The 22,567-nt window shown below is 43.1% G+C and overlaps 2 protein-coding genes across 4 annotated transcripts in view; one reads left to right on the top strand and one right to left on the bottom strand.

The window, feature by feature from the left end:
- Positions 1-9,915, top strand: part of ARID5B (AT-rich interaction domain 5B) — a 186,309-nt gene extending 176,394 nt beyond the window's left edge. For all 3 annotated transcript variants that reach the window (XM_036827901.1, XM_036827902.1, XM_036827903.1), the window contains 2 exons: positions 1,159-1,357; positions 4,729-9,915. In XM_036827901.1, coding sequence (XP_036683796.1) covers positions 1,159-1,357; positions 4,729-6,882 — 2,353 coding nt within the window. In that variant the 3' untranslated portion in view covers positions 6,883-9,915. The remainder of the gene's footprint in view (positions 1-1,158; positions 1,358-4,728) is intronic.
- The window catches only part of RTKN2 (rhotekin 2), a 193,079-nt gene continuing 177,685 nt past the window's right edge, over positions 7,174-22,567 (bottom strand). The window contains exon 13 of the mRNA XM_036827905.1: positions 7,174-7,209. The gene's annotated coding sequence lies outside the window, so the exon portion shown is untranslated. The remainder of the gene's footprint in view (positions 7,210-22,567) is intronic.

Here is a 22,567-nt window from a genome sequence, read left to right as displayed (position 1 = left end):
AATTATGTTTGCTGTATTAAAGTTCATATTTTTAAGGCTGAGTCTTGTATTAATCCCACAGTGAGTCATTAATCATACCAAATGCATTATAAAAACTTTAATCACTGAAGTTGAAACTGAGATTGTAATGCAATCCATCCCGTTTAATTACATCAGCTATTTTTCCCTTTCAGATCAAGCGCTATGTTGCAAAGGGAAAACAGATTAAAACAAGAGCTGTTTGATGTTTCTCTTTCTAGAGCAATTTTATGTACTTTGTTTAAAAAGTTATATAATTAAAATGCTTGAATTTTTCAGCCCTCTGATTTTTGTGGCTTGAACGTTCTGCCTGCCTTCCTTCTCTCTGCGGCCCTCTTTAACTTGGCACCCCAAAACAGAGCTTCTCATATTGGAGGCACCTACCCCCCCTAAGAGCTCTGGATAAGACAGCCGTCTCCCCGCTGTGCCGTGCTTCCCTCCTGTAACCTCTTTATCTTAAGTGTCTGGTCTATATTTTGACATGAATGAATGCAAACTTGGGAGACAGGCAGAACTAGGTTCAAATTCCACATCTAACAAATGGGGTGACTCAGGCAAACTATTTAGCCTTTATGGGCCTCAGTTGCCTCATCTGTTGAAAAGGGAATAATAATAACAACAACAATAATAGTAAATACTCCATAGGGATGTTGTGGACATTACGTGAAATAACCTATATAATGTACCTAGGGCATTACCTGGCACATACTAGTACTTTACTAGAATGTAAGCCTCAGGGGCTTTGAATATCTTGCTCGCTGCTGTATCTTGGTGCCTAGAACACTGCCTGACACATAGTAAGTGCTCAATAAACAGCTGTTGGCAGAATGATAAATGAATGGCAGCTAGCATTATAGTTGCTATTATTGTGATGTTGTTATCAGCATTTAGCCAGGTCCCATGGGCAGTGATAATGATGTGACTTTGGATGTGTCCACTGGTATCCTCGGTGTACAGCTTCGCAAAACAAGAAAGAGGTCTTGCAAAGCAGTATGTAAGCTACCAGGTGCTGGTTTTGACCGGGGAAGATGAAGTCACTCGATAAATTGCCTGTATTGAGACAAGAAAGTAAACCCCCATAGCATCAACACTACTGGAATTGCCTGCCCTGACCGATCCTCTCTTCTGATACCCTTGTAGATTAATCCTGCCGTATGAAAGGTTTATTAAAGGAGAGGAAGATAAGCCCCTGCCTCCAATCAAACCTCGAAAACAGGAGAACAATTCACAGGAAAACGAGAATAAAACAAAAGTATCAGGAGCCAAACGCATCAAACACGAAATCTCTAAGAGCAAGAAAGAAAAAGAGAATGCCCCGAAGCCCCAGGACGCATCAGAGGTGAGTCGGGCTCCTCCACAGAAATGCCTCTGTGAGGTTGGTCCTGCCTCGGGGTCTTCTGGAGCCCTGCGTCCATAGCTGCATCCCTGCCAGAGACAACACCAGACTAAGAAACCTAATCATCTAAACTTCACAGTTGCCTGAGTAGTGGGCCTTTCGGGGCAGCACATGGATTGAATGGGATAGGCCAAGAATAGGATCTAGAAGGAAGCAAACATTCTGTAGAAAACTGAGAGCAGACCCGACTTTGAGATAGAAGGAGCCAGAGCTCCAGCTCTTAAAGCCAAGGGACTCCCGTGTGAAAGATGTGGCTTCTTTGCCATTTCACAGCCAGCCTGTCTGAGGAGTTGGTGTGACTTTAAAACACGCATTGTGGGATCTGCTGTGTCTCTGCAGGACTGTCCTAAAAACTTCAGAGACTTGTTTGCCTCCATTAATTGACCTCTGTGCACCAGACTTGGGTTAAGACCAATTTAGAAACATCTTAAGTACATATTATTTATAGGGGAATTTTGAAATGGTTCCTCTGAAACCATGATTATCTGTCTTGTTAACAGGTAGTTTCTGAACCTTTTAAAACAGGCCCCAGCTACCCACAGCCCCCAGCAGCTCTCTGGTAGAAGCTGTTACTATCATCATCCAGACAGTCATGGGGGGTGAGCTGGGCTCTGTTTCAAGATGAATAATAAAAAACTCTGCCGCCCATTTAAAAAAAAAAAAAAAAAAACCAAACCAAAACAAAAAAAACTTAGCAGCCACATTTGAAGACAGCATGTTCTAAGATTCAACCCCAGAGGGAACTTTGGTGCTGATATTAAACACTCCCTAAAAATCAGGTTTATAATGAACACATAAGAGACTCTCTAATTAAACACCGGCTTAAAACACCCTCACAACACACACACCAGCCTCCTAACTAGAAATTAACTTACCGAACTGACTCCTGTGTAAGAAGATAATATTAATACCAAGAAGAGAAATTTGCTTTAATTTTTGTTTCATAATTATTTTAAGCTCTAGTAATTAAAAGGGGGGGGGGATGATGCAGAGATTTCTAAACATCTGCAGGCTTGCAACATAAATGGCCAAAAGCAAGGAAATTCCAAGTTAAGGCTTACATTCCATTCTCCCTTTATCCTGTTGGTCTGGTGATTTATTATAGGGCTTGGGATCAGTGAGTTCTATTAGATAACCATATGTACAGCATTGCCAAAGCACCAGGGGACAAACTGAGGACCAAGAGGCCAGCTGACCTTTGAATGGCTCCACTCTGGGCATGAGAATTGAAAGGGCTGGTTTGTGAGTTTGGGGAGGAATCCTCAACCCGTGCCCTGAGCCCATCAGCTTGGGAGGTGACCACTGTCAAGAGTAGAGCCCGATGCCCTGCGGTCCACAGAAATCCTGAAAGCCTTAAGGATCCCTGTTTCCTGTAGGCCCCCACAGGTTCCCTTCAGGGACTGTAAGTATCTAAGTGACCAAGGTGATTATGATCAGGTTATCTAAACTACCTGGAATCCCACACCCTCTCTCCAAGGTTGACGCAAAGATAAGAATTGCTCCCCGCCTCCTACACAGACCCATGTTATATATATATAACAAGTATATTTCTCTCTATATATAGAAATATACTTGCTATATATATTTCCATACATAGCAAGTATATTTCTTCTCATTGACTGTGTGTTTGGGGTTTGAATTTTATTGTTGTTGTTATTATTGTCATTGTTTTTAATTTGGAGATAGGAGGGCTTAAAAAGCCCTTCTAGTCAAACCCACTATCTTCAAGTAATCAGATTATAAGCTGTGTGGTGGGAAGGTACCATTTAATTATATACTAAGGCAAATCATAAAATGCCATCCTACAAAAAGGGTCCTTTACTTTTTTTTTTTTTCTGCCTAGCTTTCAATGACCTCCTAAACCTGTTTACAACCAAAAACATAGAACTCCGTGTAGCTGAAGGCCTAGGTCACAGAGACATCAGTGGGGCTGAGACTCCTCCACAGCCCCATCAGAAGCTAACACTTAAATGCAATATGCCTTTTTCCCTAGCCGTAGTCATTTTTCTATATTTTCATGTGGTGTATAAGCTCACGAGACCAATGATGATTGTTAATGTAGAACAAGTAATGATATTTGTCCTGGAAAAGGCAGCTATTAGTACAAAAACAAAGAAAGGAAAAGAATGATGATAAGCATCCCTAAAAAACAGGGATATCTTGAAGTGGATTTAAGGAGAAATATCTATGAAATGGGTATGGTTCCTTAAAATTTTTGTTCCTATGCACCCCTACACCAGCATCCTCAATCTTGCCCAAAGATTCTAAAGTGGTAGGCACTTCTTTCCTTAACAAAGAAGAAAAATATTCAAGGGATGAGGTGGGGGGTGGGGGGGAAGACCATCTCAATATAACCGTTTTGTGACTGTTCTCCACCAAGACACACCAGGGCAGAATGACAGAAGTTTTGAAAGAACTTGCCAGTCCCCCTGGGCCACAGATGGAAAGTTAAGATGACCTTCTAAGGCCAAAGTCTGCACAGCTACGTAATGCAGTGAATGAGTCGAATTGTACCCACAACTTCTGTCAGTAGGGACACATAAAGACCATCCATCTCATTGACTACAACTTATTTCAGTGAACAGAAAAGCTGTATGTGTTGTGGCATTCACTGCTTGAATTTTGACAATTTCATTTTCAGCTTTAATGGAAATGTAGTTTGCTGCAGCCTAGAAGGACTTGGAGTCCTTCTGTCCCTCAGGTAGACAGGCTGACGTTGCATCTGCATAATTTTTCAATATTTTAGCTTTATCTGCATGTCATATGGCACTGGGTAGAAATGATTAACACTTAAGCATTGCTGATTTAACCCATCATATTGAACATGTTAGGACGGGATTTGCTCTCTCGAAGAAAAAACAAGGGATTTTAGTAAGTTTGTTGTTGACACGGGGTTGGATTTTTGAAAGATTCTAAAAAAATCTTTCTCCAAAGTGGGGTCATAAACCGCAACATGTAATTTAAAACCCATTTGGATAATTGACTGATTTGACAAGAAAACAACCTCAGAATTAAACTATATATTAGAATCAAGGAGTGATATGATTGTATACCGGGAGTACATAATTCTTTGCTACTTTGATAGGTATCTCATAAGGGACTGGAGTGAATATGCATATTTCCCCTAATGTTTCTGTAATTTATATTTCTTTGTTTAGAGCCATGATTGGGGAGTAATAAAGCTTTACAGAAACTCCATGAGCTGACTGAAAAGGCTGTTTTCAAAAAACGGCTGTGTGTAATATTTTATTTCATAGCATAAAGTGTCAACGCATTTGGCTTCCTTCTGACTATCTTTTGCAATATTTTATCAGGTTTCGTCAGAGCAAGAGAAGGAACAAGAGACTTTACACCAGAAAAGCATCACTGAGCCCCTCCCAGTAGCAGACACAAAGAAAAAAGTGGAAGGGTACCAGGATTTTGCAGCAAGGCCCCTGGTGTCCCGAGCAGACCCAGAAAAGGACGACGACACAGATCAAGGTGCCAGCAACGAGGAGGCGGGAGAGAAGGGGCCTGCCCCTCCACTCGCGAGCGCCCCTCTGGCCCCCGAAAGGGTTCCAGCCCCGATCCCCAGCGCTGGCAAACAGTCGCGCACCTCTCCCAGTGCTCTCCTGGACTCAAAACAAGAACCCAAGCCCTGCTGTTTTACAGAGAGCCCTGAAAATGAACTCCAAGAAGCGTCCTTCCCCAGCTTCCCCACCACGCAGCCACCACTGGCAAACCAGAGTGAAATGGAGGACGACAAACTCCCCGCGATGGCGGATTATATCGCCAACTGCACCGTGAAGGTGGACCAGCTGGGCAGTGACGACATCCACAGTGCACTCAAGCAGACCCCGAAGGTCCTTGTGGTCCAGTCATTTGACATGTTCAAAGACAAAGACTTGACTGGGCCCATGAATGAGAACCATGGACTTAATTACACCCCCCTGCTCTACTCAAGGGGCAACCCAGGCATCATGTCCCCGCTGGCCAAGAAAAAACTTTTGTCCCAAGTGAGCGGGGCCGGCCTCTCCAGCAGCTACCCCTATGGCTCCCCACCCCCTCTGATCAGCAAAAAGAAACTGATTGTGAGGGACGACCGGTGTTCGGGTTTGTCCCAGGCCCATCACGGCCAAAGCGCTGACCACATGGCAGTCAGCCGGCCGTCAGTGATTCAGCACGTCCAGAGTTTCAGAAGCAAGCCCTCAGAGGAGAGAAAGAGCATCGGTGACATTTTTAAGCACGACAAACTGAGTCGATCGGAGCCCCACCGCTGCAGCTTCTCCAAGCATCACCTTAGCCCCCTTGCCGACTCCTATGTCCTCAAGCAAGACGTTCAGGAGGGCAAGGAGAAACTGCTAGAGAGACGGGCTCTTCCCCACTCCCACATGCCTAGCTGCCTGGCCGATTTCTACTCATCTCCTCATCTCCACAGCCTCTACAGACACACTGAACACCATCTGCATAACGAACAGACATCCAAGTACCCTTGCAGGGACATGTACAGGGAATCGGAAAACAGTTCTTTTCCTTCCCACAAACACCAAGAGAAGCTCCACGTAAATTATCTGGCGTCTCTACACCTGCAAGACAAAAAGTCGGCTGCAGCAGAAGCCCTCACAGACGATCAGCCAACGGACCTGAGCCTTCCCAAGAACCCTCACAAACCCACTGGCAAGGCCCTGGGCCTGGCCCACTCGGCGCCCGGGCCTCAGGAGAGCAAGGGCACCTCCCAGTTCCAGGTCATAAACAGCCAGAGTCGAGACTGTCACCCCAAGGCCTGTCGGGTATCGCCCATGACCATGTCGGCCCCTAAAAAACACCCTGAATCGCTTTCCAGATCGGGAAGACCTCACCCTGTGAGACTGGAGAATTTCAGGAAGATGGAAGGCATGGTCCACCCCATCCTGCACCGGAAAATGAGCCCTCAGAACATTGGTGCAGCGCGTCCCATAAAGCGTAGCCTGGAGGATTTGGACCTTGTGATCGCCGGGAAAAAGGCCCGGGCCGTGTCTCCTCTGGACCCCTCCAAGGAGGTCTCTGGAAAGGAGAAGGCCTCAGAGCAGGAGAGCGAAGGCAGCAAGGCCACGCACGGTGGGCATGCCGGGGGCGCCTCGGAAAGCCACAAGCTGCCCCTCTCCTCCCCTATCTTCCCAGGTTTGTATTCTGGGAGCCTGTGTAACTTGGGCCTCAACTCCAGGCTCCCGGCTGGGTATTCTCATTCTCTGCAGTACTTGAAAAACCAGACTGTGCTTTCTCCACTCATGCAGCCCCTGGCTTTCCACTCACTTGTGATGCAAAGAGGAATTTTTACGTCGCCAACAAATTCTCAGCAGCTATATAGACACTTGGCTGCAGCCACACCTGTAGGAAGTTCGTATGGGGACCTTTTGCACAACAGCATTTACCCTTTAGCTGCTCTAAATCCTCAAGCCGCCTTCCCATCTTCTCAGCTGTCGTCCGTACACCCCAGTACAAAACTGTAAGCCTGGCCCTGCCTAGCATCCCAAATGGCGTGGATAACAGAGCTTCACTCCTTAGCCTCGGGGTGACGGCTTGTAGAATTAGAAGTCAGTATTCTTCTAATCTGGGGTGAGATCAGTCCCGGCCAAAAGGGGCCTAGAGGGGAGGTGAACATACCTGATATTTCCGGGATGACTCTAGCCCCGGCTGGTCAGTCTTGAGCCCCTGCCAACACAGATGCCCTCGCACCTCAGATCGTTCACTTCGCACGGGGGTCTTGTGAAGGGATTCACGTGTATCCAGGAAGAACTTAGAGGACCCCGTCTGAGTTCTGATGGTCAGGAAACAATCTGGGCAAAAAAGGGCAGATATTTCAGAGGAAGGGGCAAGGAAGACTGGCAAATATGCCAAGGGATGCCCCTCTCTTCATAAAACTCTCCAAGGTTCAATCAATGCAATGTATAGTGAAACTTCAATAGATCTTTCATTTTGACACTATTAAACAATCCAGAGAAGTAAACACTGTTAAACTGACTGTATATATTTGCTTCTTTAAAAAACTACCCGTATCACTGTTTGCTCACCTAATTTATATACAGGTAGTCCTATTTTCTCCCAGTTCCTTCTTGTCCCTTTTTTTTTTTTTTTTTTTTTAATTAAACAGTATCGCTTTTGTTTGCAGGTCTTGTTTTTGTTTTATTTTGTTTTGTTTTGTTTTAAAGGCTGACTGTCCTTAGTTGTTGATGTGTGTTTGTAATTTTTCCACATCTTATCATTTTGAGCAGCTTTGGGTGGTAATGTTATTGTTTACAAATTGAAGCAACTGATTCTAGTGGAACAAATGATCAAAGAAACAAACAGTTGAGCACACAATAGTGCAAAGAACGTTCCTTTGCAAATCTGCAACTTAAGGATTTTGTTCCTCATAAATGGCATAGTTGAAAGAGCTTATACACTGCTTACCCGGCCAAATGCTTTGCTTTGAAGTATTGGGTTATGTGAAAATATCGAGCATTGTACTTACCTTATCTAGGCTGTGAAACTGTCCTACATACCAGAGGAATCATAAAAACAAAAACCTCACTGGCAGCAAGCTGCTGAATAACAACAGAGTCTAGAGGACATATTTGTGGGCTGCACACATATTTTAGGAATTTCAGAAATTAGAATAGAAGCCAAAATGATTTACATTCGTGTTGGCACTGATCCCTTTAAACAGTCTGGGAAAGGGGGTTGGGAAGAAGATAGATAGAGCTTGACTATCCAGAAGAAAATGAACAGCGGGAGGCCCAGGCACCAGATACCTGCCCAGGGCCGTGGTCTTTCGAGTAATAGGTGGTCACATTGCCTTCCTCAAGCTGGTTTCTCGCTATTCCCAGGGAGAACCTCACAGGTCACATCTTTGGGGGGTAACCGGCAAACTGATTACCCATTTCAAAAGAAAGCCATCCTCTTCGGGTTTATGGGGCATGACTTCTGTGTGTATGCACACACATAGGGTGATTTGTGTCATGTTTTTAACCACCTGGCAATACAGTCCACTTAACAATTTCTTTTATTGTTGGAAAGAAATGGTCAAGCTGTTCAAGCAGTCAAAAGATGTAGAGAATGTGTACTGTCATTCTTGCCACTTTATTCTGTTTGCTGCCGAGACGTAACATCAAGGTGGATGCATTTTCTAAGTGTGTTAAAAGTCGATCGACACAGAGAGTGGATTTTCCTTCCACGTCCCATCCCTGCTGATGGTAAGACTGCTTTGATGAACTCCCCAGTCAACCCTCCCCTGCCCCACCACTACCGGTAGACATTAGAACCATAGTTAACCAAGCCTTTTACCTGTGAGATATTTCATTCTATGAAAATTGATGACAATTTTCAACTTCTAAATAGGTAACTTGACTGCAAAATAATCAAAACTGGTAAACAGTGAAACCGTGGCTCTTAAACCAAGCCATGCATGCCGTGCATTTGTATTGAAATGTCTCTATGATACGAAGCCAAATATTCAGTGTAACATACTTAATATCCAAAGGTGGAAACAAAAGAATGTAGAGATCTAGTTTTAAGAGTTCCATTTGCTTCAATTAATTATTTACCTTCCTGTGGAATAATATATATATATATATATATATTTAATAGAACCATAGATAGACTAGTAGAATTTAGATTATAAATGTGTGAATGCAGATTATCCTGCTATTGCACAAGATAGAGGGGGGAAAAAAATCTCAATTCCAGCTGGCAGAATGCTGGCCAGGACACATATAAGAAAGCTGCACTAGATTGAATAGTCACAGAATCAGAGGACATGGAAGAAGGAGGAAACTCCAGTGTTTCTGCAGCTGACCTGGGCTAGCTCCTACATGGTTTCTCTGAGCTCGTTTCTCAAAGAAAATGGGGGCATCTGTCCCTGGTGGAGCTCACCTATCCGTTTTGAATATGGGGCATTTGTTTTCCCCACTGCAATGATTTCAGTCTGGTTTCATCATGTTGGAATTCGATCACACCATTTTCAAACAATGTTAACATAGTCCAGCTTTTGTTTTTCTCATCTCTTCCGAGAGGAGATTCACTGTTTCTGTCTGAGGAAGCTCATACCCTTGGCAAAACAGCAGGACAAATAAAGAGAAATGGGGGTATACATTCCCAACAGAAGCAGTGTGTTGTTTTAAAACTCCGAACAGAGATCTTGGAAATCTTTCAAAAAGACCATTGAATTCTTCATTGGCTGAGAACTACATTTTAAAAAGTCTTAAATAGGGCTTTGTTTGCATTGTTTGAGTTCAAGGGGCCTTATTATTGAATGGAATTGCACAAGCCTTTCTTTGTGCAATCAAACCATTGTTATTGGTAGTTCTGTAAAGGAAACTGTGGAATCTAATTGGCAGTGGAGTCATAAATCTATTTACGAAGTGTGGCTTCCAAGAAATGTTGCAATTCAAAATGCACTAAGTCCGTGATTTACTGGAGATTTGGAGATTCTAAATAATATTTTTTAAAAATTTCTGGCTTAACTTTTGGCAACTCAACATTAAAGAAAAAAAAAAAAAAAAACCCACAAAAACCAGCCCAACCAAGTTTCAGAATTAAGTATTCTAGTAAGTGATTGGAACTTGTAGTTTTTGCCACAGGACTGACTTATTTATTTACTAGCTAGAAGCTCTTAAGTTCACTTGTTTATCAGGGCATATACAGAAGGGTTTGTTAAAACTCAGCATTGACTTTACAACTTTCTGACCTGGTGCATGAATTCTCAAGTACTGTATTTCACTGTGTTGGTGTGTCTGATGGAAATTTCGAGGTGATCCCACAAAAATATTTTATGTAGTGTGCCTTCAAAGAGAACCATTTATTTCTCTTCACTTGTTGTCCCACAAGTCACATTTGGTCGTGGTCAGCCAAGTCCCATCTGGTCTAGTTTTACTCTTGTCCCAATTTTAAAGAAAAATGGGAACAAGTCTGCCCTGGTGAGACCCACACCATTGCAATGAATATCTTGAGCACTTAAATTCCAGTGTTGGCTGTTGATGTATTTGGTATTCTGCTTGTCTCCTCATGGTTGAAATATGTCTGAAGAATAGCAGCATAATCTCTTGGCTGTTTATACTTTTTTAAACCTTCCTGTGTTGTAAATACTGTATACTTTTGGTGACTCCAGCTATGTAACCTCTATGCTCTGTAAGGTGATTATTTGTATATAGCAACATGGCCCAGTGATACTATATAGTTTCCCAATGGAGAGGTTATTGAGTAACCTTTGCATTAGTTTAAACACTACCAGAAGAATGCTGAGCCAACTATAAACACTCAATTTTGTATGTTTTCCAAATTGTACTTATTACTGCTTTTGATACTGTATTACGTGCCAATAGTTTCCCAATCACATAGCAGGCAAGAGATATTTTGTACTTTTTGATCCACTGTAATATTTAATAAAAAATGTTACTATCTGTTTCCTTTTGGGTGTAATCTGTCACTTCCTCCTGAGGAGCCCTGTGACCTCACCAGAGTACTTTCTACCCCATTATCCCCAAGTAGGATAATAACAATAACAATGATGATGATGATGTGTATGTTTGTTGAGAACCTACTGGGTGCCCAGTTGGCATACAGTATCTTTACTCTTCACAGCCCCATGTAAATATGGTTATGCCCATTTTACTGATGAGAAGACTGAAGCTTAGGTAAATCAACTTGCCCAAGATCACCTGGCTAACTAATTGGCAGAGTTAGGATTTGAACCCAGGGCTCTTAAGTCTACAACTTCCTTTGTATACCATGCTCCTCTCCTGGCAGGTAACAGAAGTCACCATTTACTTATTTTGTCAACAAAGATTTTTTCATGTCTCAACTGCCAGGCATAGTGTTAGGAGCTGGGACTACAATGGTGAGTAAAAGATAAAAAATACTGTCTCTGGAGTTTATAAATCTTACAGCAAAGAGAGTTAATCAAATAGTCTCCCACATAAATACAAAACTTCAACCTGACCTAGTTCCAGGGGAGAGGAATGTGATGAAAAGTGATACATGAAGAGGAGGTGGTGACTAAACTGATAACGTGAAGGATGAGTATGAGTTGACCAGGTGAGAAGGAATTGGGAGAAGAGTTATCCAAGCACAAGCTAACACATGTGCAAAGGCCCGGAGGCAGGAACAAGTTTAACTTATTATAGGAATCGAATAAAGCCTATGTGACAGAAGCATAATTAATAAGGTCCAGGGAATGAGGTTGAGTTGAGGTTCAGAGTATAGCAGGGGTCAGCCAGATAGGTCCTAAGAGACCCGGTTGAGCATTTGGTCTTTATCCTAAGCAAGAAGAGGTTTAAGTGGGGAGGTGATATGTTCAGATTTGTCTTTTTCAATGTCACCCTCTGGCTGCTGTGTGAAGGCATATTGAGAGCAATCTAATGCAAAGATGGTGGTCATTTCAATTGGGGTGGTGGAATGGAGGAGTGGATACATTTCAGAGGTACTTGGAAGGAAGGATGAACAGACTTAGTGATGGGTTAAATGGAACAACTGATGTATATTCAGGATTGAAAAGCTAGGAAAACAGCACGTTCTGATGTCTGGTGATCATGGACAAAGATTTCTGGTCTTTCATCCCCTTAGTCCACTGCCTCCAAGCTTCCCCCTGGTTTTGCTCAGCTTACTATTAGTTGAAGTGAGGCGTTCACAAAGTAGCACCCTGTGTGCTCCCTTCTTAATGGGTCCCAGAGACTGGGGCAGGGGAGAGGGTGGACAGACTCTGCTGAGTGTCTTAGTTTACAACCCACACCATCTGGTCAGGGTGGACTTTGAATAGACAGGTGAGAGTAAACTGCTAACCAGCATGTCACCACAACTCTGGGGGAAGAAAACCACAAATATCAATACGTTTTGATAAAAGACCTAAGACCCTTTTTCTTATCATGGTTGACTCCCTGAAGGACCTGCCCACCCCTCTCAGGCCAGCAGGAGTTACAGCAACATGTTAGAGCTCTCACCCTCTTCCCCCGGCTCTCATCCCTTTGTTAATCCAAACACGCCAAACACAGAAAGAACGCCTAGCCCCGTGGTCTCCTCGCCCTCATTCTAATTCACGTGTATTTCACCGTATCATGTGAATTGTTATGAGTACATCAAAAGAATGTTCTTCCATCTACGACACATTCAGCATTTATAGATCTGATACTTGAATCATACACAACAGGAAGCATCATGATAAGTTATCTATTTTTACCAGGCCTGGCTCGCTAATACTTTTGGGAAGGAGGGTGCTTTTGCTAAAGATGTCACTCATGGTGCAAAAGCAATAAAACTGCCCAATGATTTATTCTAGGAAAGTGGCCAAAGTTGACAAATGTTTGAGGGCTGATAGTGACCAGGAAATGGGTGATCATTTACATCAACAAGTAGGTAAGTGGAGGAGGAGGGCGTGGGGTAGGGGGTGGGGTGACCTCTGGCCAGGAATAATGTAAAAAAAAAGCATAGCCTTCAGGGTTGACCTAGACAGTAGAGTAAATGACACTAATTTGGGTCCATTAATAGAGAATTCCTGAATTTTGGAATCTCCAGGCTACCTCCTGGGATAAACAACATTGCAAAGCATTTGTTTAACCTGCTTAAAAGAACAAACTATTTTAATCATGCTAGCTATAACCACAGGCATTCAGCCAACCTAGTAAGGACAAGGTGATCTGCTCCCTGAGGCATCCATACAAGAACTACTACTACTTTAATATTATTGAAACTCTCTCTAGAACAGAACCGTCCAATGGTACTTCCTAGAATGGTGGAAATGTCTTACAATTCAGAGTTTTCCAATACTGTAGCTACTAGTCAAAGTGGCTACTGAGCTCTTGAAACATGCCTACTATGATGGAGGAACTGATTCTGTAATTCTATTTAATTTTTATTCACTTAAATTTAAATAGCCACATGTGGCTAATGGGTACTATATTCAACAGCGCAGCCCTAGAATGTGCAATTGGCCAATGAGCACATACATACAGACACAATTACAGATGGGACAAAATCTGCAAGTGAATTTTAACGTAGACACTAAAGCAGGCAACGCTGTATCTCTTCTGGGCAAAACTTCGTTAATCCATTAGGGGGTAACTATAGATTTAACACTATTTTTCACTCAGGATTTACACATCATAAGCATCTAAATACTTACTAATGAACAAATAAATCATTGGGAGAGCATATGCCAATAAAATGGACAACCTAGAAGAAATGGACAAATTCTTAGAAAGGTACAACCTTCCAAGACTGAACCAGGGAGAAAGACAAAATATGAACAGACCCATCACAAGTAATGAAACTATGATTACAGAGGGGATCAAGATGGCGGAGGAGTAGGACGTGGAGGTCACCTTCTCCCACAAAAACATTAAAAATACATCTACAACTGGAACGATTCGCACAGAACACCTACTAAATGCTGGCAGAAAGGACAAGGACCTCAGACTTCCGAAAGGACAAGAAAACCTCCACGTAACCGGGCAGAACAAAAGGCAAAAGAGAAAGAAGGCATCGGGACAGGATCTGTGCCCCAGGGAGGGAGCTGTGAAGGAGGAAAGGTGCCCTCACGCTGGGAAGCCCCCTCTCCGGCAGGGAGATCAGCCTGGACGGAGGGGTTCCTTCAGAGCCTCAGAGGAGAGCGCAGCAACTGGTTTTTGCAGAAGTCAGAACAGCACCGCCGCCCTGTGCTCCCCAGCCTGAGACACTCGTCTGCCCGTGCAGGTGGGGGCCGGGTGCTGAAGCTCAGGCTTCAGAGGTCAGACTCAGGGAGAGGACCGGGGTTGGGTGCACAGAAACAGCGTGAAGAGGCTGGACTGTGGCAGCTGAGGGTGTACCCGGAAGAAGCCTGGGCTCACCAGAGAGGCAAGGTGCCACTGTTCAGGGGCTTGCACCAGGAGAGGGGCACAACCACCAGAAGAGCTTCTTTCCCTGTGTGTGTGCTCCCAGGCAACAGGACACCACCTACAGGAGATCCAGGGGCGGGTACAAGTCACCACCACCATAGTGGCTCCAGAGGTAGGCACGGGCCGCTGCTATGAGACCCGAGAGCAGGCACCAGGCCCTGCCCCAACTGTCCCGGGAGGGCGTGGAAAGAGAAACCCATACGGAACCTGTGAGCAGGCGCCAGGCCCTGCCCCCGCTGTCCAGGGAGTGCGCTGAGAGCAGCCACCCATACAAGACCCCCCACCAGGTGCCAAGCACTACCCCTGCTGACCCGGGAGCACACAAGGGCCACTGTAGCTGCACAACCCATATCAAGGGAATGATAGCCAGTACACGCTGAGGAAAGACGCAGCAAGCATCCAAACTAAAAGCAGTCCCTTGACTGCAAAAAAGGGACAGAGTAGAAGGACTTAAGCTTACCAGCTCTCGCAAAAACACCAAAATCACAACTAACTGCTGAACAACCATTGATAAAAAAGACTGGAAACTATGAAAAAGGATATTTTACATTCAAAGACAAAGAAGAAGCCACAAAAAGACAGCAGGAGGGGTGCTTTTGTGACATAATCAAATCCCATACCCATTGGGTGGGTGACCCACAAACTGGAAAATAATTATATTGCAGAGGTGTTCCCACAAGAGTGAGAGTCCTGAGCCCCATGTCAGGATCCCCAGCCTGAGGGTCTGGCATCCGGAGGAGGAATCCCCAAAGCATTTGGCTTTGAAGGCCAGCAGGGCTTGAATGCAGGAGCTCCGCACGACTGGAGGCAACAGAGACTCTACTCTTGGACGGCACACACAAGGTTTCGTGTACACTGAGACCCAGCACAAAGCAGTAACTCCATAGGAGCCTGGGCTAGGCGTACCTACAAATCTCGGAGAGTCTCCTGGGGAGTCGGGGGTTGGCTGTGGCTCACTGTGGTGGGGGGGGCGAAGGACACTGGTGGAAGAGGCCCCAGAGTATACTGATTGGCGTGAGCTCTCCCAGAGGTTGCCATTTTGGCATCAAGACTTGGCCCTACCAAACAGCATACAGACTCCAGTGCTGAAACACCTCAGGCCAAAAAAACAGCAGGATAGGAACACAGCTCCACACATCAACAAACAGGGTGCCTAAAGCTATGCTAAGCTCACAGCCACCTAAAAACACAACCCTTGACATGGCCCTGCCCACCAGAGGGACAAGACCAGTTCCATCCACTAGTGGGCAGGCACCAATGTCACTTACCAGGAAGTCTACACAAGCCTTAGGACCAACCTGACCCAGCAGAGGGCAGATACCAGAAGCAAGAGGAGTTATGATCCTCCAGCCAGCAGAAAGGAGACCACAAACACAAAAAGTCAGGCAAAATTAGACGGCAGAGAAATATGTTCCAGATGAAGGAATAAGACAAAAACCCATGAGAAAAACTAAATGAAGCGGATATAGGCAACTTACCTGAAAAATAATTTAGAGTAATGATAGTAAAGATGACCCAAGATCGCAGAAAAAGAATGGAGGTACAGACTAAGAAGATAAAAGAGATGTTTAACAAAGAGCTAGAAGACTTAAAGAACAGAGATGAAAAATACCACAACTGGAATGAAAAAATACACTAGAAGGAATCAATAGCAGAATAACTGAGGCAGAAGAACGGATAAGTGAGCTGAAAGAATGGTAGACGTCACTGCTGTGGAACAGAATAAAGAAAAAAAGAATAAAAAGAAACGAGGACAGTCTCAGAGACCTCTGGGATGACGTTAAATGCACCAACGTTCGAATTATAGGGATCCCAGAAGGAGAAGAGAGAGAGAAAGGGCCTGAGAAAATATTTGAAGATATTATAGTGGAAAACTTCCCTAACATGAGAAAGGAAACAATCACTCAAGTCCAAGATGTACAGCGAGTCCCATACCAGATAAATCCAAGGAGGAACATACCGAGACACATGTTAATCAAACTGGCAAAAATTAAATACAAAGAAAAAATATTAAAAGCAACAAGGGAAAACAACAAATAACATACAAGGGAACCATCATAAGGTTATCAGCTGATTTTTCAGCAGAAACTACAGGCCAGAAGGGAGTGGCACAATATATTTAAAGTAATGAAAGGCAAAAACCTATACCCAAGAATACTCTACCCAGCAAGGCTCTCATTCAGATTCGATGGAGAAATCAAAAGTTTTACAGACAAGCAAAAACTAAGAGAATTCAGCATCACCAAAACAGCATTACAACAAGTCCTAAAGGAACTTCCCTAGGTAAAAAAGAAAAGGCCACAACTAGAATCAAGAAAATTACGAATGGGGAAGCTCACTGGTAAAGGCAAACATACAGTAAAGGTAGAAAATCATCCACACACAAATATGATATCAAAACCAGCAATCATGAGAAGAGGAGAGTACAAATGCAGGATAGTGCAATGAAACTGAAATTAAGAGATCAGCAACTTAAAACAATCTTGTACATATATAGACTGCTATATCAAAACCTCATGGGAGGGCTTCCCTGATGGCACAGTGGTTAAGAATCTGCCTGCCAACACAGGGGACATGGGTTCGAGCCCTGGTCTAGGAAGATCCCACATGGCGCAGAGCAACTAAGCCCATGTGCCACAACTACTGAGCCTGCACTCTAGACCCCACGAGCCACAACTACTGAGCCCATGTGCCACAACTACTGAAGCCCGTGCGCCTAGAGCCCGTGCTCCACAACAAGAGAAGCCACCGCAGTGAGAAGCCCATGCACCGCAACGAAGAGTAGCCCCCGCTCGCTGCAACTAAAAGAAAGCCCATGTACAGCAATGAGGACCCAATGCAACCAAAAATAAAATAAATAAATTTATAAAAAAACAAAACAAAACAGAACAAAACAAAACCTCATGGGAACCACAAACAAAAAATCTACAATAGATACACACACAGAAAAGAAAAAGCAATTCAAACACATCACTGAAGACAGACATCAAATGGCAAGAGAAGAAAACAAAAAAGGAAGGGAAGAAAAAAGACTGTCAAATACAAATCCAAAGCAATTAACAAAATGGCAATAAGAACATTCATATCAATAATTACCTTAAATGTAAATGGATTACATGCTCCAACCAAAAAATAAACACTGGCTGAATGGATACAAAAACAAGACCCGTATATATGCTGTCCACAAGAGGCCCACTTCAGATCTAGGGACACATACAGACTGAAAGTGAGGGGATGGAAAAAGTTATTCCATGTAAATAGAAAGGAAAAAAAAAAAAAAGCTGGAGTAGCAATACTTATATCAGAAAAAATAGACTTTAAAATAAAGACTGTTTAAAAGACAAAGAAGGACACTACATAATGATCAAAGGATCAATCCAAAAAGAAGATATAACAATTCTAAGAATATATGCATCCAACATCGGAGCACTTCAATATATAAGGCAAACTGTAACAGCCATAAAAAAAAGAAATCGACAGTAACACAATAAAAGTGGGGGACTTTAACGTCCCACTTTCATCAATGGACAGATCATCCAGACAGAAAATCAATAAAGGAAACACAGGCCTTAAATGACACATCAGACCAGATGGATTTAATTGATATTAATAGAACATTCCATTTGAAAGCAGCAGAATACACTTTCTTCTCAAGTGCACATGGAACATTCTCCAGGATAGATCACATCTTGGGTCACAGATAAAGCCTTGGTAAATTTAAGAAACTGAAATCATATCAAGCATCTTTTCCGACCACAACGCTATGAGATTAGAAATCAATTACAGAAAAAAAAACTGTAAAAAACACATACACCTGGAAGCCAAATAATATGTTACCCAACAACCAATGAATCACTGAAGAATCAAAAAAGAAATTAAAAAATACCTAGAGACAAATGACAATGAAAACACAATGGTCCAAAAGCTATGGGGGACTTCCCTGGCAGTCCAGTGGTTAACACTTGGCCTTCCAGTGCAGGGGGTGTGGGTTTGACCCCTGGTCAGGGAGCTAAGATCCCACTTGCCTCGCAGCCAAAAAACCAAAACATAAAACAGAAGCAATATTGTAACTAATTCAATAAAGACTTTAAAAATGGTCCACATAAAAAACAAACAAACAAAAAAAAGCTATGGGACACAGTAAAAGCTGTTCTAAGAGGGAAGTTTATAGCAATACAATCTTACCTCAGGAAATAAGAAAAATCTCAAATAAACAACCTAAGCTTACACCTAAAGCAACTAGAGAAAGAGGCACAAACAAAATCCAAAGTTAGTAGAAGGAAAGAAATCATAAATATCAGAGCAGAAGTAGATGCAATAGAGATGAAGAAAACAATACCAAAGATCAAAGAAACTAAAAGCTGGTTCTCTGAGAAGATAAACAAAACTGATAAAAGTTTACCCAGATTCATCAAGAGAAAAAGGGAGAGGACTCAAATCAATAATATTAGAATTGAAAAAGGAGAAGTTACAATGGACACCACAGAAATACAAAGGATAATAAGAGACTACTACAAGCAATTATACGCCAATAAAATGAACAAGCTAGAAGAAATGTATAAATTCTTAGAAACATACAACCTTCCAACACTGAACCAGGAAGAAATAGGAAATATGAACAGACCAATCACAAGTACTGAAATTGAAACTGTGATTAAAAAACTTCCAACAAACAAAAGCCCAGGACCAGATGGCTTCACAGGCAAGTTCTATTGACCATTTAGAGAAGAGCTAACACCTATCTGTTACCTAGAAGTAACAGAAGTTTCCTTCTGAAACTCTTCCAAAAAATTTCCAAGGAAGGAACACTCCCAAGCTCATTCTATGAGGTCACCATCACCCTGATACCAAAACCAGACAAAGATATCACAAAAAAAGAAAACTGCAGGCCAATAACACCAATGAACATAGATGCAAAAATCCTCAACAAAATACTAGCAAACCAAATCCAACAATACATTAAAAGAATCATACACCACGATCAAGTGGGATTAATCCCAGGGATGCAAGGATTCTTCAATATCTGCAAATCAATCAGTGTGATACACCACATCAACAAATTCAATAATAGAAACCTTATGATCATCTCAACAGATGCAGAAAGAGCTTTTGACAAAATTAAACACCCATTTATGATAAAAACTCTACAGATAGTGGCACAGAGGGAACCTACCTCAACACAATAAAGACCATATATGACAGCCCTACAGCTAACATCATTCTCAATGGTGAAAAGCTGAAAGCATTCCCACTAAGATCAGGAACAAGACAAGGATGTCCACTCGCGCCATTTTTATTCAACATGGTTTTGGAAGTCCTGGCCAGGGCAATAAGAGAAGTAAAAGAAATAAAAGCAATCCAAATTGGAAAAGAAGAATTAAAACTGTCACTGTGTGCAGATGACACGATACTCTACATAGAGAATCCTCAAGATGCTACCAGAAAACTACTAGAGCTCATCGATGAATTCAGTAAAGTTGCAGGATACAAAGTTAACGCACAGAAATCTGTTGCATTTCTATACACTAACAATAAAAGATCAGAAAGAGAAATTAAGGAAACAATCCCATTTACCATTGCATCAAAAAGAATAAAATACCTAGGAATAAACCTACCTAAGGAGGCAAAAGACCTGTACTCTGAAAAGTATGATGCTGATGAAGGAAACCAAAGATGACACAGACAGATGGAAAGATATACCATGTTCTTGGACTGGAAGAATCAGTATTGTCAAAATGACTATATAACCCAGGGCAATCTAGAGATTTAATGCAATCCTTATCAAATTACCAATGGCATTATTCATAAATCTAGAACAAAAAATTTCACAATTTGTATGGAAACACAAAAGATCCTGAGAAAGAAAAACGGAGATGGAGGAATCAGGCTCCCTGACTTCAGACTATACTACAAAGCTACTGTAATCAAAACAGTATGGTATAGAGCAAAAACAAATACAGATCAATGGAACAGGATAGAAAGCCCAGAGATAAACCCACGCACATATGGTCACCTTATCTTTGATTAAGGAGGCAAGAATATATAATGGAGAAAAGACAGTCTCTTCAATAAGTGGTGCTGGGAAAACTGGACAGCTACATGTAAAAGAATGAAATTAGAACACTTCCTAACACCATACACAAAAATAAACTCAAAATGGATTAAAGACCTAAATGTAAGGCCAGACACTATAAAACTCTTAGAGGAAAATATAGGCAGAACACTCATTGACATAAATCACAGCAATATGTTTTTTTCATCCACCTCCTAGAGTAATGAAAATAAATCAAAAATAAACAAATGGGACCTAATTAAACTTAAAAGCTTTTGCACAGCAAAGGAAACCATAAACAAAACGAAAAGACAACCCACAGAATGGGAGAAAATATTTGCAAATGAAGCGACTGACAAGCGATTAATCTCCAAAGTATAAAAACAATTTATGAAAAAAAATTTATGCAGCTCTATATAAAACAAAAAACAAACAACCCAATCAAAAAATGGGCAGAAGATCTAAACAAACATTTCTCCAAAGACATACAGATGGCTAAAAACCACACGAAAAGATGCTCAACATCACTAATTATTAGAGAAGTGCAAATCAAAAGTACAATGAGGTATCACCTCACACTGGTCAGAATGGCCATGATCATAAAGTCTACAGAGGATCAGATCAAGATGGCAGAGGAATAGGACATGGAGCTCACCTTCTCCCACAAGTACATCAAAAATACATCTACATGTGGAATGATTCTCACAGAACATCTACTGAACACTGGCAGAAGACCTCAGACTTCCAAAAGGTCATGAAAATCTCCACATAACTGGGAAGGATAAAAGAAAAAAAGAAAAAAAGAGAGAAAGGAATCAGAATGTGACCTGTGCCGCTGGGAGGGAGCTGTGAAAGAGGACAGGTTTCTGCACACTGGGAAATCCCCTCACTGGCGGGGAGATCAGCTGGGACAAAGGGGGAGTTCTGGAGCCTTGGAGGAGAGTGCAGCAACTGGTTTGCAGAGGGCAAAGCTGAGAGAGACCTGCACAGAAGGTCGGTGCTGCCCGGCAGTCCCCAGCCTGAGATGATTGTCTGTTGGGGCAGGCGGGGGCTGGGTGCTGAGGCTCAGGTTTCAGAGGACGGACCCTGGGGAGAAGACTGTGGTTGGCTGCATGGAGACAGTCTGCAGGGGCTAAGGTGTGGTGGGCCACGACAAAGGGAGTACGGAAAGAAGCCAGGGCCTGCCAGAGAGGCAAGCCTCCATTGTTAGGGGGCACGCGAGGCAAGGGGCAGTCCCACTATAGGAGTTTCTTTCTCCGCACATGCTGTTAGGTGGCAGGGCACCACCTACACAAGCTCCAGGGATGAGCACAAGCCACCGCTGCCATCTTGGACTCCAGAGGTGGGCATGGACTGCTACCACTGCCGAGCATCCTGCAAGCGGGCACTGGTCACTGCCCCCACCTTCCTGGGAACTGTGCGGCCTGCCACCAAGGGTGCTGCAACCAGGCACCAACCACTGCCCCCACCTCCCCGGGAGTGTGCATGGTCCAGGCACCTGCACACCCCCTATCAAGGGGATAACAGCCAGCACACGCTGAGGAAAAAGACAGCAAGTATCCAAACCAAAACCAGCTCTCATGCCAAAAAAATATTGAACCCACACAAGCTATGCAGGGACGCTCCTGCATATAAATAGCGCTCCAAGACTACAGTAGATAATTGTTTCTCCTAAACTCAGAGTAAGAGAAATACAAGCAAAATGAAGCAGAGGAACCATTCCCAGTTAAAAGACCAAGAGAATTCCCCTGAAGCAACAAACAGTGAAACAGTCCTCTTCAGTCTAATGGACACCGAGTTCAAAAAGGAGGTAATAACACTGCTGAAGGAATTAAGAAAAGCTATTGACAGAAATGCAGAATACTGTGAAAAGGAACTAGAAACTATAAGGAGGAGCCAAGAAAAATTAGAAAATTCATTTGCTGAGACAAAAGCTGAGCTCAAGGCAATGTATAGCAGAATGAATAATGCAGAAAAAGAATAAGTGCTCTGGAAGACAGAATAATGGAAATTACCCAATTAAAACAGGAGACATGGGCTTCCCTGGTGGCGCAGTGGTTGAGAGTCTGCCTGCCAATGCAGGGGACGCGGGTTCGAGCCCTGGTCTGGGAGGATCCCACATGCCGCGGAGCAACTGGGCCCGTGAGCCACAATTGCTGAGCCTGCGCGTCTGGAGCCTGTGCTCCGCAACAAGAGAGGCCACGATAGTGAGAGGCCCGCGCACCGCGATGAGGAGTGGCC

Source organism: Balaenoptera musculus, chromosome 16, assembly GCF_009873245.2.
Source record: "Balaenoptera musculus isolate JJ_BM4_2016_0621 chromosome 16, mBalMus1.pri.v3, whole genome shotgun sequence".
NCBI classification, from domain to species: domain Eukaryota; kingdom Metazoa; phylum Chordata; class Mammalia; order Artiodactyla; family Balaenopteridae; genus Balaenoptera; species Balaenoptera musculus.
This window is presented reverse-complemented; position numbering and strand designations above follow the sequence as displayed.